General features: G+C 48.2%; 1 protein-coding gene across 1 annotated transcript; it reads left to right on the top strand.

Moving 5' to 3' along the window:
- Window positions 1-14914: 14914 nt before the first annotated feature.
- On the top strand, window positions 14915-18921 carry LOC119294840 (receptor protein kinase TMK1-like). The gene is made up of 2 exons (XM_037573117.1): window positions 14915-17267; window positions 18062-18921. Exons 1-2 carry the CDS (start codon window positions 14930-14932, stop codon window positions 18589-18591), a joined length of 2868 nt encoding a protein of 955 aa, XP_037429014.1. The 5' UTR covers window positions 14915-14929; the 3' UTR covers window positions 18592-18921.
- Window positions 18922-19222: the final 301 nt, after the last annotated feature.

Raw genomic sequence — 19222 nt, 5'->3', positions numbered from 1 at the left:
TAAAGCATGGCACACTGAACTATTGAGTAGTCATCAACACGCGTCTGCCAGGCATTCACAATGTCCGCAGTTGCTGGCGCGTGTGGTACACCTAGCGGTGCTTCCAGGACGTAATTCTTCTGTGCAGCAATGAGGAGAATCCTCAAGTTACAAACCCAATCCGTGTAGTTGCTACCATCATCTTTCAACTTAGCTTTCTTAGGAACGCATTAAAATTCAATGGAACAATAGCACGGGCTATTTATCTACAACAACATATACATGCAAAATACTATCAGGTACTAAGTTCATGATAAATTAAAGTTCAATTAATCATATTACTTAAGAACTCCCACTTAGATAGACATCCCTCTAATCATCTAAGTGATCACGTGATCCAAATCAACTAAACCATGTCCGATCATCACGTGAGATGGAGTAGTTAATGGTGAACATCACTATGTTGATCATATCTACTATATGATTCACGCTCCACCTTTCGGTCTTAGTGTTTCGAGGCCATATCTGCATATGCTAGGCTCGTCAAGTTTAACCCGAGTATTTTGCGTGTGCAAAACTTGCTTGCACCCGTTGTATGTGAACGTAGAGCTTATCACACCCGGTCATCACGTGGTGTCTGGGCACGACGAACTATCGCAACGGTGCATACTCAGGGAGAACACTTATACCTTGAAATTTAGTGCGAGATCATCTTATAATGCTACTGCCATACTAAGCAAAATGCATAAAGGATAAACATCACATGCAATCAATATAAGTGATATGATATGGCCATCATCATCTTGTGCCTTTGATCTCCATCTCCAAAGCACTGTCATGATCACCATCGTCACCGGCTTGACACCTTGATCTCCGCCGAAGCATCGTTGTCGTCTTGCCAACTATTTCTTCTATGACTATCGCTACCACTTAGTGATAAAGTAAAGCAATTACATGGCGATTGCATTTCATACAATAAAGTGACAACCATATGGCTCCTGCCAGTTGCCGATAACTATTACAAAACATGATCATCTCATACAACAATTTATATGTCGTCACGTCTTGACCATATCACATCACAACATGCCCTGCAAAAACAAGTTAGACGTCCTCTACTTTGTTGTTGCAAGTTTTACGTGGCTGCTACAGGCTTAGCAAGAACCGTTCTTACATACGCATCAAAACCACAATGATTTTTCGTCAAGTGTGATGTTTTAACCTTCAACAAGGACCGGGCGTAGTCACACTTGATTCAACTAAAGCTGGAGAAACAGACACCCACTAGCCACCTGCGTGCGAAGCACGTCGGTAGAACCAGTCTCATGAACACGGTCATGTAATGTCAGTTTGGGCCACTTCATCCAACAATACCGCCGAATCAAAGTATGACATGCTGGTGAGCAGTGTGACTATTATCGCCCACAACTCTTTGTGTTCTACTCGTGCATATAACATCTATGCATAGACTTGGCTCTGATATCACTGTTGGGGAACGCAATAATTTCAAAAAAATCCTACGATCATGCAATATCTATCTAGGAGAAGCATAGAAATGAGCGGGGAGAGTGTGTCCACGTACCCTCATAGACCGAAAGCGGAAGCGTTATGTCAACGCGGTTGATGTAGTCGTACGTCTTCACGATCCGACCGATCTCAGCACCGAACATACGGCACCTCTGTGTTCAGCACACGTTCAGCTCGATGACGTCCCTCATACTCTCGATCTAGTTGAGGCCGAGGGAAAGTTCCGTCAGCACAATAGCATGGTGACAGTGATGATGAAGTTATCGGTGCAAGGCTTCGCCAAAGCACTACGATGATATGACCGAGGTGGAATATGGTGGAGGGGCACCGCACATGGCTAAAGATCAACTCGTGTGTCTATGGGGTGCCCCCCTCCCCCGTATATAAAGGAGTGGAGGAGGGGGAGAGCCGGCCTCCTAGGGCCCGCCCCAAGGGAGGATTCCTACTCCTACTAAGAGTAGGTTTCCCCCCTTTCCTAGTTAACCTAGGAGGGGGAAGGAAGGGAAGAGGGGGAGAAGGAAAGGCCTGTTGGGGAACGTTGCAGAAAATAAAAAAAATTACGCTTCACCAAGTTTAATCTATGGAGTTCATCTAGCAACGAGAGAGAGGAGTGCATCTACATACCCTTGTAGATCGCGAGCGGAAGCATTCAAGAGAACGGGGTTGAGGGAGTCGTACTCGTCGTGATCCAAATCACCGATGATCCTAGTGCTGAACGGACAGCACCTCTGTGTTCAACACACGTACGGTTGGGGAAGACGTTTCCTGCTTCTTGATCCAGCAATGGGGAAGGAGAGGTTGATGGAGATCCAGCAGCACGATGACGTGGTGGTGGATGCAGCAGCGATCTCGGCAGGGCTTCGCCAAGCTCCACGAGAGGGAGAGAGAGGCGCCAGGAGCATGGGTGTGCAGCCCTACCTCCCCCCTCTTTATATAGGGCCCCTAGGGGGCACCGGCCCTAGGAGATCCAATATCCAAGGGGGGCGGCGACCAAGGGGGTGGCTTGCCCCCCAAGCCAAGTGGAGGCGCCCCCACCCCTAGGGTTTCCAACCCTAGGCGCAGGGGGGCCCAAGGGGGGGCGCACCAGCCCACCAGGGGCTGGTTCCCCTCCCACTTCAGCCCATGGGGCCCTCCGGGATAGGTGGCCCCACTCGGTGGACCCCCGGGACCCTTCCGGTGGTCCCGGAACAATACCGGTGACCCCCAAAACTTTCCCGATGGCCGAAACTGGACTTCCTATATATAATTCTTCACCTCCGGACCATTCTGGAACTCCTCGTGACGTCCGGGATCTCATCCGGGACTCCAAACAACTTTCAGGTTACTGCATACTAATATCTCTACTACCCTAGCGTCACTGAACCTTAAGTGTGTAGACCCTACGGTTCGGGAGACATGCAGACATGACCGAGACGACTCTCCGGTCAATAACCAACAGCGGGATCTGGATACCCATGTTGGCTCCCACATGTTCCACGATGATCTCATTGGATGAACCAGGATGTCAAGGATTTGAGTAACCCCGTATACAATTCCCTTTGTCAATCGGTACGTTACTTGCCCGAGATTCGATCATCGGTATCCCAATACCTCATTCAATCTCGTTACCGGCAAGTCACTTTACTCGTATTGTAATGAATGATCCCGTGACCAAACACTTGGTAACATTTAGCTCATTATGATGATGCATCACCGAGTGGGCCCAGAGATACCTCTCCGTCATACGGAGTGAAAAATCCCAGTCTCGATCCGTGTCAACCCAACAAATACTTTCGGGGATACCCATAGTATACCTTTATAGTCACCCAGTTACGTTGTGACGTTTGGTACACCCAAAGCACTCATATGGTATCCGGGACTTACACGATCTCATGGTCTAAGGAAAAGATACTTGACATTGGAAAAGCTCTAGCAAACGAACTACACGATCTTGTGCTATGCTTAGGATTGGGTCTTGTCCATCACATCATTCTCCCAATGATGTGACCCCGTTATCAACAACATCCAATGTCCATAGTCAGGAAACCATGACTATCAGTCGATCAACGAGCTAGTCAACTAGAGGCTCACCAGGGACATGTTGTGGTCTATGTATTCACACGCATGTATTACGATTTCCGGATAACACAATTATAGCATGAATAATAGACAATTATCATGAACAAGGAAATGTAATAATAATCATTTTATTATTGCCTCTAGGGCATATTTCCAACAAGCCCCCCCCCCCAAAAAACCTACCCCAATTCGGATTGGGCCTCGGGGGCGCGTGCCACACCTGGCCGCCTCCTCCTCTCTTCCACTATGGCCCATTAAGGCCCATTAACTCCCCGGGGGGTTCCGGTAACCTCCCGGTACTCCGGAAAATGCCCGAACCTGTCCGAAACCTTTTCGGTGTCCAAACATAACCTTCAAATATATCAATCTTCATGTATCGACCTTTTCGAGACTCCTCGTCATGTCCATGATCACATCCGGGACTCCGAACATCCTTTGGTACATCAAAACACATAAACTCATAATATCGATCGTCATCGAACGTTAAGCGCGCGGACCCTACGGGTTCGAGAACAATGTAGACATGACCAAGACTCATCTTAGGTCAATAACCAATAGCGGAACCTGGATGCTCATATTGGTTCCTACATATTCTATGAAGATCTTTATCGGTCAAACCACATAACAACATACGTTGTTCCCTTTGTCATAGGTATGTTACTTGCCCGAGATACGATCGTCGGTATCTCCATACCTAGTTCAATCTCGTTACGATCAAGTCTCTTTACTCGTTCCGTAGTGCATCATCCCGTGACTAACTCATTAGTCACATTGCTTGCAGGGCTTATAGTGATTGCATTACCGAGAGGGCCCAGAGATACCTCTCCGAAACACAGAGTAACAAATCCTAATCTCGGTCTATGCCAACCTAACAAACACCATCGGATACACCTATAGAGCATATTTATAATCACCCAGTTACGTTGTGATGTTTGATATTACACTAAGTGTTCCTCCGGTATTCGGGAGTTGCATAATCTCATAGTCATAGGAACATGTATAAGTCATGAAGAAAGCAATAGCAATAAACTAAACGATCATAGTACTAAGCTAACAGATGGGTCTTGTCCATCACATCATTCTCTAATGATGTGATCCCGTTCATCAAATGACAACACATGTCTATGGCTAGGAAACTTAACCATCTTTGATTAACGAGCTAGTCAAGTAGAGGCATACTAGGGACACTATGTTTGTCTATGTATTCACACATGTACTAAGTTTCCGGTTAATACAATTCTAGCATGAATAATAAACATTTATCATCATATAAGGAAATATAAATAACAACTTTATTATTGCCTCTAGGGCATATTTCCTTCAGATGCATGCTGGATAGCGGTCGATGTGTGGAGTAATAGTAGTAGATGCAGGCAGGAGTCGGTCTACTAATCTTGGACGTGATGCCTATATAATGATCATTGCCTGGATATCGTCATGATTATTTGAAGTTCTACCAATTGCCCAACAGTAATTCGTTCACCCACCATTTACTATTTTTCTCGAGAGAAGCCACTAGTGAAACCTACGACCCCGGGGTCTCTTCTTTATTATATTTGCCTTTGCGATCTTTTTTTTTTGCTTTTATTTTCAGATCTATTAAACCAAAAATACAAAATTATCTTGCTGCACTTTATTTTATTTGGTGTCAGATCTATCAAATTATTACAACTTTATCTCGTCCACTTGCCAATTTCTGGTGCCGTTGCCCGAAAGGGATTGACAACCCCTTTAACATGTCGGGTTGCAAATATTTGTTATTTGTGTGCAGGTGCTGTTCACGTAGTGTTGCGTGGTTCTCCTACTAGTTCAATAACCTTGGTCTCATCACTGAGGGAAATACCTACCGTTGTTGTGCTGCATCATCCCTTCCTCTTTGGGGAAATACCAACGTAGTTCAAGCAAACCTCAAAAGGAATTTCTGGCGCCATTGTCGGGGAAACATCATCAACATTTACCAGGTTCCTAATCACAAATCTCATCTCCTCGCAATTTACATTATTTGCCATTTGCCTCTCATTTTCCTCTCCCCCACTTCATAAAAATTTGCCGTTTTATTCATCTTCTTTCTCTTTCGCCGTTTTCTTGCTTTCTAGTCCTGATGGCTAGCGTGTCTACTCCTCCTTTGTCACCAGATTTTGAAGTTCTTTACTTCAAGCAAAGACAAGGAGAAAATTTGAAAGATGCTTGGTATAGGCTTATGGAATCCTATCGTATTTGCAATTTAAAGGGGGACGCTAAGATCTTGCTTCATAACTTTTACATAGGATTGGATTTGCATCATAGACAACTCCTAGATTTTGCTGCTAAAGGGAATTTTATTGAACTTGATGCTAATGCTGCATAAAATTTGAGAAGGAATTCTAGGGGTTCCACCTCAAAAGAAGGGGTTTTCTTTCACCCCAGAAGGAGTTCAAATGTTGGACAAATTGCATAAACATATGGTTGAATTACAAAAATATAACGAACCCCTCAAACATCTCAATGGTAGTATCAATCGCATGAACACCTTGATTACCCTTTGCAACAAGCAATTGGATATTTTGGATCTAAAGATGGTTTATTTTCCCGAGAATCTAGGGAAGCGTAAAGAGCCTCCCGTGTTTGAGAAAACCCTTACAAAAGTTGCCAAAACTATGTATGAAAAAACTTAGATCCTTGCTTTATGCCTAGCTAAGGGCGTAAAACGATAACGCTTGTTGGGAGGCAACCCAATGAATACAGTTTATATTTGCTTTTTGCTTTGTGTTATTGAGTGTTTGCACAATTATGCTACTGTTATGATTGTGTTTTTTGTGTTATAATTAGTGTTTGTGCCAAGTAAAGCCTTTAGGATCTTCTTGGTTGATAGTTGTTTGATCTTGCTGAAAAATAGAAACTTTTGCGCTCACGATTTTTTTTTTCATAGATCACAGGAATGTGACTTTGCTCTGATTCTTATTGAGGAAGATTAATACACAAATTTCTCAGGTCGTCCTAATTTTTCAGAATTATTGGAGTGTCAGAAGTATTCGAAATATCCAGATTGCTACAAACTGTTCTGTTTTTGACAGATTCTGTTTTCTTTGCGTTGTGTGCTTGTTTTGATGATTCTATGGTTTTCTTTGATGAGTTTTTGCCATGGAAAAATTGTAATGCAGTAGATATAATGCAAGAATAAAATGTGAATTGGTTTGCTACAGTACTTATAGTAGTGATTTGCTTTCTTATACTAACGGATCTCACGAAGGTTTTGTTGAGCTTTGTGTGATTGAAGTTTTCAAGTTTTGGGTGATTTTACGATGGATGAAGGAATAAGGATTAGGAGGAGCCTAAGCTTGGGGATGCCCATGGCATCCCAAGCTACTATCCAAAGAGAAGCAAGCAACTAAGCTTGGGGATGCCCCGAGTGGCATCCCCTCTTTCTTCTAATGACCATCGGTATTTTACTTGAAACTATATTTTTATTCGTCACATACTATGAGTCTTGCTTGGAGCATCTTGTATGATTTGAGTCTTTGCTTGTTTTGCTTTGTGTTCTACATCATGAATCCTTGCTAGACACACCTGTTTGAGAGAGCCAAAATTATGCCATGACTTGTTAGAATTGCTCTCTATGCTTCACTTAAATCTTTATGAGCTATGGAATTGCTCTAGTGCTTCACTTACATCTTTTTGAGCATGGTGTGTTTTAGTATTTTTTAAGAAAAACTCTCTTGCTTCACTTAGATTTATTTGAGAGTTAGTAAAATTTTGAAGAAATTCTTTCTTGCTTCACCTAAATTAATTTGAAAGAAAAAAAATTATGCTCATGATCTTCACGTATATTTGTTTAAGCTTATCAAAAGCAACACATGAAAATTAGTCCCAAAGTGATAGATATCCAAGAAGGATATAATAAAAACTTTCATGAAGATCATTGGACAAAATAAACTTGATTCCTTGTAATAGTTTTGAGATATGATGATGTGATATGTGAGTCATGTTGATGAGTAATTATGCTTTAGTAAGAATATTGGTGTTAAGGTTTGTGATTCCCTATGCAAGCACGAAAGTCAATAGTCATGCAATGAAATTACATCCTACTTATGGTGCATTATTCGGTGTTAATTACGCTCAATGCTTGCTTATGTGATTATTCATTTCTTGGTTGGTCGCTTCTCAATCTTTTGCTAGCCTTCATTTTGCACTAAGTATGATCACTACTTGTGCATCCAAAATATTTAAACAAGTTTTGCCACATGAGTCCACTATATCTACCTATATGCGATATTCTTTTGCTGTTCTAAGCAAATTTTTATGTGCCATCTCTAATTTTCAAAATCAATTTCTTTTTTGTGTGCTCGTATCGCTCGTGAGGTGGTGAGGGGTGGCCAATATTTTCCATGCTAGATGTGTTATTCTCACGATGAGTGTTTATTCACTTGTCATTTCACGAGAGTAAGGCAAAGGTATTAGGGATGCCCAGTCCCAAAATGAAAAATGAATTTACTTTATGTTGTCGAATAATAAATTCCTTAGAAAGTGTTGGTATGGAGGGAAACCGTGGATACAGCTAGCCATGAAAAGTGAAAGTATGGTTGAAAAAGGAATAAACTTTATTTTCTGTATGGGAACCGCCTATGATATATCTAGCATGGGAAGTGTTGGGAGCTCTAAGTCGTTTTCGTTGGTGGGAAAAGTATGCCTCTCAAAATGTTTTTATCGCTCAATTTTCGCTTTGAGCTCTGGCACCTCTACAAATCCCTACTTCCCTCTATGAAGGGCCTTTCTTTTACTTTATGCAATTTTTTATTTTTATTTGAGTCTCCATCTTCTCTTATAAAGCACCAACTAGGGGCACTATGATCGTACTTGAGCATGGGTGTAGCTAATATGCGAGTGTGTTCCATGAATGGATCAATGATTGAGCATGATGGGCTAGGGATAACTTATTTTAGCGTTGATATTTTGGAAGACATGGTTGCTTGTTGATATGCTTGAGTATTTAAGTCTCATGTCAAAACTAGACTATAGCTTTGAACCATATAAAAGTCCAAATGTCCATGCTATAAAGAAAAGAATACGAGATGACATGTTAGGCATCATTCCACATCAAAAATTCTGTTTTATCATTTACCTACTCGAGGATGAGCGGGAATTAAGCTTGGGGATGCTGATACGTCTCCAACATATCTATAATTTTTTATTGTTCCATGCTTTTATATTATCATTCTTGGATGTTTTATAGTCATTTTATATTATTTTTTGATACTAACCTATTGACATAGTGCCAAGTGCCAGTTGCTATTTTCTGCATGTTTTTTACATCGCAGGAAATCAATACCAAACGGACACCAAAACCTTTAGTGGAATTGTTTTGGACCAAAAGACATCCAGTGGGACGGAGAAGCGCCTGGGGGTGCTCCAAGGGGAGCACAACCCACCAGGGCGTGCCTGGGGGCCTAGGCGCGCCCAGGTGGGTTGTGCCCACCTCGAGTGCCCCCTTAACCGCCTCTTTGCTCTATAAATACCCCAATATTCTAGAAACCCCAGGGGAGTCGACGAAAATCAATTCCAGCCGCCGCAGAGTCCAGAACCACCAGATCCAATCTAGACACCATCACAGAGGGGTTCATCATGCCCATTGGTGCCTCTCCGATGATGCGTGAGTAGTTCTTTGTAGACCTACGGTTCCGTTGTTAGTAGCTAGATGGCTTCCTCTCTCTCTTTTGATTCTCAATAAAAATGGTCTCTTGGAGATCCATATGATGTAGATCTTTTTGCAGTGTGTTTGTTGGGATCCTATGAATTTTGAGTTTATGATTAGATCTATCTTTTTATCCATGAAAGTTATTTGAGTCTTCTTTGATCTCTTATATGCATGATTGCTTATAGCCTCATATTTCTTCTCCGATATTTTGGTTTTGTTTGGCCAACTTGATCTAGTTATCTTGCAATGGGAAGAGGTACTTTGTGATGGGTTCGATCTTATGGTGCTTGATCCCAGTGATAGAAGGGGAACCGACACGTGTGTATCGTTGCCATTAAGGATAACAAGATGGGGTCTATTTCTACATAAATAGATCTTGTCTACATCATGTCATCGTTCTTATTGCATTACTCCGTTTCTCCATGAACTTAATACACTAGATGCATGCTGGATAGCGGTCGATGTGTGGAGTAATAGTAGTAGATGCAGGCATGAGTCAGTCTACTAATCTTGGACCTGATGCCTATATAATGATCATTGCCTGGATATCGTCATGATTATTTGAAGTTCTATCAATTGCCCAACAGTAATTCGTTCACCCACCGTTTGCTATTTTTCTCGAGAGAAGCCACTAGTGAAACCTACGGGCCCCGGATCTCTTCTTTATTATATTTGCCTTGGCGATCTATTTTTATTTTCTTTTATTTTCAGATCTATTAAACCAAAAATAAAAAATTACCTTGCTGCACTTCATTTTATTTGGCGTTCGATCTATCAAATTATTACAACTTTCTCCCGTCCACTTGCCAATTTCTAGCGTCGTTGCCCGAAAGGGATTGACAACCCCTTTAACACGTCGAGTTGCGAGTATTTGTTATTTGTGTGCAGGTCGGGTTGCGAGTATTTGTTATTTGTGTGCAGGTGCTATTCACATAGTGTTGCGTGGTTCTCCTACTGGTTCGACAACCTTGGTCTCATCACTGAGGGAAATACCTACCATTGATGTGCTGCATCATCCCTTCCTCTTTGGGGAAATACCGACGTAGTTCAAGAAAACATCAGACGACAATTCCCATGTGTCCTCGAGAATGCTTTGCTTGCTATAAGAGAACATTTCGGCTTATCCTTTGCTATAAAAAGGATTGGGCCACCTTACTGCACCTTTGTTACTTTTGCTACTTGTTATGAATTACCTTACTACCAAGCTATCTGTTACCGCTACTTTCAGTATTTGCAGAGAATACTTTCCTGAAAACTGAGTATCATGTCCTTCCGCTCCTCGTTGGGTTCGACACTCTTACTTATTGGAAGGACTATGATTGATTTCCTATACTTGTGGGTCATCATCGCCGAACATTGAAAGAAAAAAACAAGGGCCGCTTAAAGAGAAACGAGGAGCATGGATCCAAGAGGGGTAGGAAGTCATAATAGTCACTTGCTTCCCTTCTAGTATTCGGGCATCTCGAGCTTGGTGTTCACCTTCAGAACTTGTGTTGGCGATGTTGAACTATTTGCTATCTTCGACATGTTGAACTATTTGCTATGTTGGACATGTTAAACTATTTGCTATGTTGGATATGTTGAAACTATTTGCTATGTTTGTTGGATATGTTGAAACTATGTGATGCTCTCTATTACTATGTTGGATCTGAAACTATATTGTTGTAATCTATATCCTGTTTTTTAAAAGCATAGAAAGATAATCTATATCTTGTTTTTTAAAACATAGAATGATTGCTCTGTTTTAATCTATATCTATTGTACCCTACCGCCAAGGTGCCTCGCGACTGGGTTACACACCCTACCGCCAAAAAAATTCCTTTGATGCAACGGTACGTTTGCCATAGTTTTCAACCCTCTCCACGGCCCAGAAAAACTTTCTCCGAGCAACAGAAGGGTTTTAGGGTTTAGGGGGGGGGGGGTAAACCCCTACCGCCATAGACCTTGGCGGCAGGGTATAACTGCTTACCGCCGATGCCTCTCGCGGTAGGGTATTAATCCACGTCATCGCGACTAACGGCCCCGTCTCCTTTGCCGTCACCCCTACCGCCAGAGCCCCCGGCGGTAGGCAGTTATACCCTACCGCCAAGGTCTACGATGGTAGGAAAAGGGTCATATACGATTTTTTTGCGAAACGCGGATCAAATCATGCTTAACTATAAGAAAAGGGTCAAAAGGTTATTTCAGCCGTCGAGACGCACCCGTGGATGTTTAGGCCAACTCCACCACACGACCCCAAACGGATGTCCGGATTGGCCGAATTTTGTCCCTTTGGGGCGCCAATGGGTTCGCCCGTGTCCGGCTTTGTCCGTTGGGTCGTGCGTGCGCCCATCGCGCGGCCGCACCCCAAATCACGCCCGTGTCAGAACCGAATTGAAAAAAGAAAAAACATAAATAAAATAACTAAAAAAGTAAATAAACGCAGTTTAATAAATATAAAACTTAGTTAGGGGGTCATGGCCACAAAACGGCCCAGTTTCACGTCCGGGTGACATTAGTAATTATACATAAAAAGGAAAAGAAAAACGGCCGCCGCCGGCGCGCTCCTGCCCGTGCCCGTCGATGTCGTCGCCGTGGCCGTCTTCAGTGGCCGCCGGTGTCGTCGTCGTCGCTGACGAGGTCGATGTAGGTCGGCGGCATCCATAGGTGGGCCGGCATTACGTGCGGTGCGTGGTAGACGGGGGCGGGCTGGACGGCGGGAGGTGCCTGCGCCACCTCCTCCCGTGGTGACGCCTCCCGCTCCGGTGACCGCGGCGGAGTGGCGCACCAGTTCACGCCCACGCCGGCGGCCATCTCCGAAGCAGTGCGGGACCAGCCCCACCCCTGGCCCAGCAGCTCCTGGAACGCGGCCGGTGGCTCCTCCTCCATCGCGTCGTCCCTCCTCTCCTCTGTGACGGCCGCCATCTGCAGCTCCAGGAAGGCGACGTCGCCAGCGGCAGAGAGTGCCATGGCCTCCTCCAAGCCGTCCCATTGCCACTCGTCGTGCATGTTCATGGAGTCCTCCATGACACATTGCACGAGACGGGCCTCCTCCTCCGCCGTCATGCGAGGAGGTGGTGGCGGCGATGAAGATGGCGATGGCGACAGCGTGGGCGTGAGGCCGCGCACCCGCCTACGCCCGCGCTCCTGGGGAGCAGCCGCTCGATGCTCTGGGCGTGGCCGCCATGGCCCCGTCGACGTGCCGGCGAAGAAGGACGCCCGCCGCGTGTCGTGCTCATCGCGGAACCAAGTGTCCCACAATGGCGAGTCGGGGGCGTACCTCTCGTCGTAGTAGAGGTCGTCCGGGAGGAGGCGGCGGCGGCGCTCGATCTCCTCGCGGCGCGCACGACCGGTCACCGGGACCGACGGGATCGGCACGCGGTCGGCCGACAGGTGCCGGTTGTTGGGGAGGTGGGCGTCGCTCCAGGGGAGCGGCGTCCTCATCTCCCAATAACGGCGGCACACCGACGCGCGGATGTAGGGCCGGCCGCGTTCGCCGGCGGACACGGGGGCGATGGAGAACACGGGCGGCGAGGGGGGCCGGCGTGGTGGCGATGGCGAGGCCGGCTCCTCCTTCTTCACCGAGCCGCGGTGACGCCCCGACGAGGAGCCAGCCTTGCGGTCGTGCTTGCCTTTGCGGCCATAGTTCCAGAGCCCCATGGCCGCGGGCGGCCGGCCGACGAGTTCTTGGCTAGGGTTTAGGACTGGGGCTGTCGGGTTTCAAGGAGGCCGCGGGATGGCGTGGGGCAGTGTGGACGATGATCGGTCCACGGTTTCCACTTAAAGAAGGACGGCGACCTTTTGATGTGCGGATGACAGGTGGGGCCGCCCGCCCGTGCGCATTGATATGGGCGGGTGGGAGGTAGGTGGCCGCCTGCCACGCGGCCCCGACGCGAACTAGGCGCGCGTCCGTTTGGTGTCCGCCACGACCCAAACTCGGAGCAAGTTTGCGCTCGAAATGGGTCGGCCCGGATACAAAACGGACAAGATGGGCCCGGGCCGTCGCGCGCTGGGCCGTCTCATTTGTCCGTTTTACCTCAAACGGACGGGGGCGGACATGATAAAATCGTGCAGTGGAGTTGGCCTTAGAGGGTCGGACTTGTTAAGTTCTGTTGTAGAGGCTCTTGGGGACAGAAGGAGAGTAGAGATGGCGCGGCTAACTTTAATCCCTCAAGCACTACTCCCAAAACCAGCTTGCAAAAACGTATTACATTATTTTTCTCGAATACGCACGAAGTGCATGTTACATTATGAGACGGAGTAGTACCTTTTAGTTACACTGATGTTTAAGGATAGATAAGTACCAAAGCAGCCTCCGCGGGAGTGTGTCAGTGAGGTGAACATGATAGCATCTCGCAAAAACAAGGCAGAGAATCATGTCAGGGGTTTTCGACCGTGAGGTCAACTATACTAGTAGAATACTGGTGTGGTCAACCATATCTCTGTCCTCATCGTAACGGATCCTTACGGATGCAGCCACCGGTCACTGCTGCCGTCCGTGTGTGCAGCGACGACGATCGGGAGCGGGGCACTAGTAATTTTTTACTGGTGCCGTCAAACAGTAACGGCTCCTCCCCCTCCCCGTCTCTGGCTCTTGAATGCTGCTCTCTCCTGGCTTCCACGAGCTTCCACCTGACCGGCCGGCCACGCGCGCATGCGACGCGAGTTGTCGCCGCCGAAACGGGCCGCCGGTGAATTCGCGGGGCAACGCCGGCCCCACGCGTTCCTTTCCTATTATCTCCGGCGTTATTTTCTCCCAGCTGTGCCGCGCATACGATACGATACAAACGGCGAGCCGTAATTACGGCCAGACGCGTCGCGGCCAGGCCCGGTCCAGAACTCCAGATGGTCGCCAGCCAGCCAAAAGTTGTTCCTTTCCCTGTGCCGTCACCGTCAGAAAAGGCAACTCCAGCAAGCAAAAAAAAAAACCCCGAAAAAAGATAAAACTGAAACGAGCGTTACAAATAGCTTTTGTTGGCTAGCAAGGAGCACTCCCGAAAAGCCAGCGGCACGCCAGCAGCAGCGCCTTTGGTCGCAGCGAGCGAGCGAGCGTGCGTGGGCCGTCACAGATCAAGTCCATCACGGCCGTCCATCGCGGCCGCACGCACGCACGCACGCACGGCCGCACGGGGCCGAGCCCGCAGAGCATCCCTCCACAAACCGCGCATGCATTGATTGCTTGCCCGGACGCGGCACCGCGGCCAGCCAGCGTACGTACGTAACATTACAGGCCACCGCGGACGCTGACTCCCCGGGCCCACACCCACCGCCTCCACTCTACTCCACTCCTGCGAGAGGCAGGCGTCTCGGATACCCTCTCCGCCCGCCTCCCCAGACAGACAGGGGGAAACAGAAGCCCTGTGACGCTGCGCGCGGGCCCCGCGTCCAGCTCCCCTCCAGCACAGCCCCGCCTTTTGGTGCGGGTTTCAAGGGTTTCCAATCCTAGCCCCGCAGCCGGGCCCACTTTCCAGCGACGTTACGTATCCAAGACGGGCCCCCGCTCGCCGTGCGGACCGGGCTGGGGCGGACGCGTGGGGGAGGGGCAGGGGCGTAATTCCGCAGGCCCGCGAACCCTAAATCGGCGCGGGTGGGCCCCGCCCATGTGCCCTCTCTCTCTCCTCAGTTAAATCTTCGTCTGCATCCCGAGACTTACTCCTCTCTCTCTCTCTCCTCTCTCTTCCCCCCTTCCGCATCTCTCCCCTCTCCACCACCGCAATGCAGTCCCCCACCGTGTCCACCGCGCGGCGGCGGCGGCCCGCGGGATTCCTCCTGGCCCTCGCCGTGCTCCTGGCGGCCGTCGGCGCGGCGGCGGCGGCGGGCGGCCCGGCCTCGCCGCAGGACGCCGCGGCGATGCAGGCGGTCGCCAAGGCGCTGGGCGCGGACAAGGCGCTCTCCGGATGGGGCACCGGCGACCCCTGCTCGTGGGACGGGGTGACCTGCGACTCCGGCGGCCGCGTCACCGCCGTCCAGGTCAAGAACAAAGGCCTGACGGGGACGCTGGCGCCCGAGGTCCGCAACCTCACCGCGCTCATGCGCCTCGAGCTCTTCAGCAACAGCCTCACCGGCCCGCTCCCCCCGCTGGCCGGCCTCGACTCGCTCCAGATCCTCAACATCCACGACAACCGCTTCACCTACATCCCGGGGGATTTCTTCAAGGGGCTCACCGCGCTCAAGGAGGTCTACCTCGACCACAACCCTTTCGCGGCGTGGCCGTTCCCGGCCGGCCTCGCCGACTGCGTCTCCCTCACCAACTTCTCCGCCAACAGTGTCAACATGACCGGGACGCTCCCGGACTTCCTCGGCTCGATGCCGTCCCTCCAGCAGCTCAATCTGGCAATGAACTCGCTGTCCGGACCCGTGCCGCCGTCTCTCGCCGGCGCGACGTCCCTTGAGGTGCTCTGGCTCAACGGCCAGAATGGGACCGACCGCCTCAGCGGGTCGATTAGCTTTGTGGCCAACCTGACTAAGGTCACGCAGCTGTGGCTGCACTCCAACGCCTTCACCGGCCCCTTGCCGGACTTCTCGGGGCTTACCAGCCTTTTTGAGTTGGATCTCCGGGACAACCAGCTCACCGGTCCGGTGCCAGCCAGTCTTGTCAACCTCAAGTCTCTGAAGAATGTGAGCCTGGGGAACAATTTGCTGCAGGGACCGACTCCCAACTTTGCTCCCTCTGTGGAAGTTGACAAGTCGGCGGGTAAAAATCAATTCTGCTTGCCGCCTGGACAGCCGTGTGATCCCCGTGTAGACCTGCTGCTGGAGGTAGAGGCTGGGTTCATGTACCCAGCGAAGCTCGCAGCTGGTTGGGCGGGGAACGACCCATGCAGATATCAGCTGGGCGTTGTATGTGATAGTGGTAAGAACATCACATCGCTGAATTTTGCCAAAATGGGGCTTAACGGGAGCATCTCACCATCTATCGGGAAGATTGCCACACTTCAGATGCTATTTCTTTCAGACAACAACATTACTGGCACGGTGCCGAAGGAGCTCGCTGAGTTGCCAGCACTGAGAAAGGTCGATCTGTCAAATAACAATCTATATGGGAAGCTTCCTGAATTTCGCAAGAATGTGGAGGTGATACTTGATGGCAACCCAAACTTTGGCAAGCCTGCTCCTCCGCCTGGACCAGGTGGTAGCAGCAATGACACTAAGCCTGGGGATGGAAGTGGTGGAAGCAACAAGGCTTCCTCTTCTACCGGCGTCATTGTTGGGTCAGTGGTTGGAGCTGTTGCTGTACTAGGCCTTATTGCTGCATTAGGGTTCTATTGCTATAAGAGAAAGCAGAAGCCTTCCGGAAGGGTGCAGAGTCCACATGCTATGGTCATCCATCCCCGGCACTCAGGGTCAGATCCTGACATGGTAAAGATCACAGTTGCTGGTGGAAATGCCAATGGTGGTGCGGCCACGAGCGAGCCATATAGCCAGGCAAGCAGTGCCCCCCGTGATATCCATGTCGTTGAGGCTGGGAATATGGTCATTTCAATTCAAGTACTGCGTAATGTGACCAACAACTTCAGTCAGGAGAACATCCTTGGTCGTGGTGGGTTTGGCACTGTCTACAAGGGTGAGCTCCATGATGGTACAAAAATTGCTGTGAAGCGAATGGAGTCTGGTGTTATGGGCAACAAGGGGTTAAACGAGTTCAAATCAGAGATTTCTGTGCTGACCAAGGTCCGTCATCGGAACCTTGTGTCGCTGCTTGGATACTGTCTTGATGGTAATGAGAGGATTCTTGTATATGAGTACATGCCACAGGGGCCAGTGAGCCAACACCTGTTTGAGTGGAAAGAACACAATTTGCAGCCATTGGAATGGAAGAGGCGACTCAGCATTGCGCTTGATGTTGCAAGAGGTGTTGAGTACCTGCACAGCCTTGCTCAGCAAACGTTCATCCACAGAGACTTGAAACCATCAAATATACTTCTTGGTGATGACATGAAGGCCAAGGTGGCAGACTTTGGATTGGTGCGGCTTGCGCCAGCTGATGGGAAGTGTGTATCAGTAGAGACAAGGCTTGCTGGAACTTTTGGATATCTTGCCCCCGAGTATGCAGGTGAGCATCCCGTATATTTTGCGCTTCACTTTTCTGATTCTCCTGTATACAGTTCAATTAACAAGCACAATATATTTAAACTATGTCATATCCAAAATAGTGTCCGAATAATTTGATATTTGTAGTGATTTTTGGACTGCCATTTAGTTCTGATGATTTAGTATTTAAACTGTTATTGATCAGTTTAGTTCTATAGGATTTATTTAGGTGCTTCATAAATATTAAGATTCAACTAGGTAGAAAATGAGTGTGTATCTGATATATGAGAACTATTGAAAATGTGCTACCAAAACATGTGTAGTATTGGACAATCAATTCAGTGATCTACTCTGATGTGCTTGTGTCCTTAGTTGGTCCATTTGACCAGAAATTAGCATCCTGTTTTATTTTTCTCTCAAAATGGCTAAATGTATGTCGAGTGAACTGCTTTGCGTACTCAAAAGTTCAAATATTAGTATGTCACGGAGTAGCTGTGGGCACTAACATTAACAAACATGTTCATGAGAAGATCTCTGTCGCAAGCTGAGCTGATTTTGTGCCTTCAAAATGAAGAACTTCCAATAGCCCCAGACTGTGAATGGATCTTCATTTTTTTACCTTCAGCTGGTGCCGCAACTTTCTGTCAGAATCTAGAGTCATTTATTTGAATATGATGCTGTATCATCTTTTTTACAGCATTGTCCCAGTTAGTGATCTGAGTCAAGCTGCATATTTTTAAAGCGTTTGTTCATCAGTTTCATTTCTGCCACTTGCAATACCTGTATAATAACTGAAACCTAACATCTTTTGTGCAGTTACTGGTCGTGTGACCACAAAAGCTGATGTCTTCAGCTTTGGTGTCATTTTGATGGAGCTGGTCACGGGACGCAGGGCGCTTGATGACACACAGCCTGAGGATAGCATGCACCTGGTTACATGGTTCCGGAGAATGCAGCTCAACAATGATACGTTCCAGAAGGCAATCGACACAACTATCGACCTTGATGAGGAGACCTTAGCCAGCGTTAGCACGGTCGCACAGCTCGCGGGTCACTGCTGTGCTAGGGAGCCACATCAGAGGCCCGACATGGGTCATGCCGTCAACGTGCTCTCCACCCTCTCGGAAGTGTGGAAGCCCGCAGACCCAGATTCAGACGACAGTTACGGCATCGACCTGGACATGACGCTGCCTCAGGCGCTGAAGAAATGGCAGGCCTTCGAGGACAGCAGCCATTTCGATGGCGCGACCTCTTCGTTCCTGGCGAGCCTGGATAACACCCAGACCAGCATCCCGACGCGGCCTCCAGGGTTTGCTGATTCCTTCACCTCCGCCGACGGAAGATAAACCCTGCTTGTTGGAAAGCCAGAAGCTCTGCTCGCTGAAATGATCATTCTGTTCATTCATTCCTTTAGCCTCTTCTTCAACCCCCCCTCCCTCCCTCCCTGCCTTCTAAATGTTGCTGGATTTGGCCCTGTGCTGCCATGCCATGTTAGCTGTCCTTGGATCATGTATGATGATGTGGTCTTTACTCGAGAATTCCCCGGAAGTCCGCGACTAACTGCTCTATTATTGTTAGCTTTGAACCTAAGTAGAAGATTGTTAGGGTTTGTTGGCTTGTACGTACTCAACATTGATCTGCTCCATGATTAAATTGATCCCTGTCAGTATCCTCAACAGCTCCACTGGCCTGGCTGTGTGGTCGTTGTTATTCAATCCCTTTTCTTCTTCCTGGGACTGTCATGAGCCAGCCTTACCTCCATCATTCGGCCTGGTTCAGCCGTCTCACCTGCCCGCGATCACGGGGCGGATAGACGCTACACCCTGTCGTGTCTAGCGTGTGGCGCCAGGTTGGAACCTGGAAATACTCCAGCATAAACGCGTTGCGGCCGCTGAGTCAGCAGTGAGCATCCCAGTCTTTGCAGCTGGTCGCCAGCTAATCCGGCATTAGAAAAAAATTACTTATAAAGTTGGTGGT

The sequence above is a fragment of the Triticum dicoccoides genome, chromosome 4B, assembly GCF_002162155.2.
Source record: "Triticum dicoccoides isolate Atlit2015 ecotype Zavitan chromosome 4B, WEW_v2.0, whole genome shotgun sequence".
In the NCBI taxonomy this organism is placed as follows: Eukaryota; Viridiplantae; Streptophyta; class Magnoliopsida; order Poales; family Poaceae; genus Triticum; species Triticum dicoccoides.
Note: the sequence above shows the minus strand (reverse complement) of the source record. Positions and strands in the feature narration are given on the sequence as shown.

Coding starts and splice junctions, on each gene's coding strand:
- LOC119294840 (XM_037573117.1), top strand. CDS start 14,930: ATGCAGTCCCCCACCGTGTCCACCGCGCGGCGGCGGCGGCCCGCGGGA. Junction 17,268..18,061: donor TCTTGCCCCCGAGTATGCAG/GTGAGCATCCCG, acceptor TCTTTTGTGCAG/TTACTGGTCGTGTGACCACA.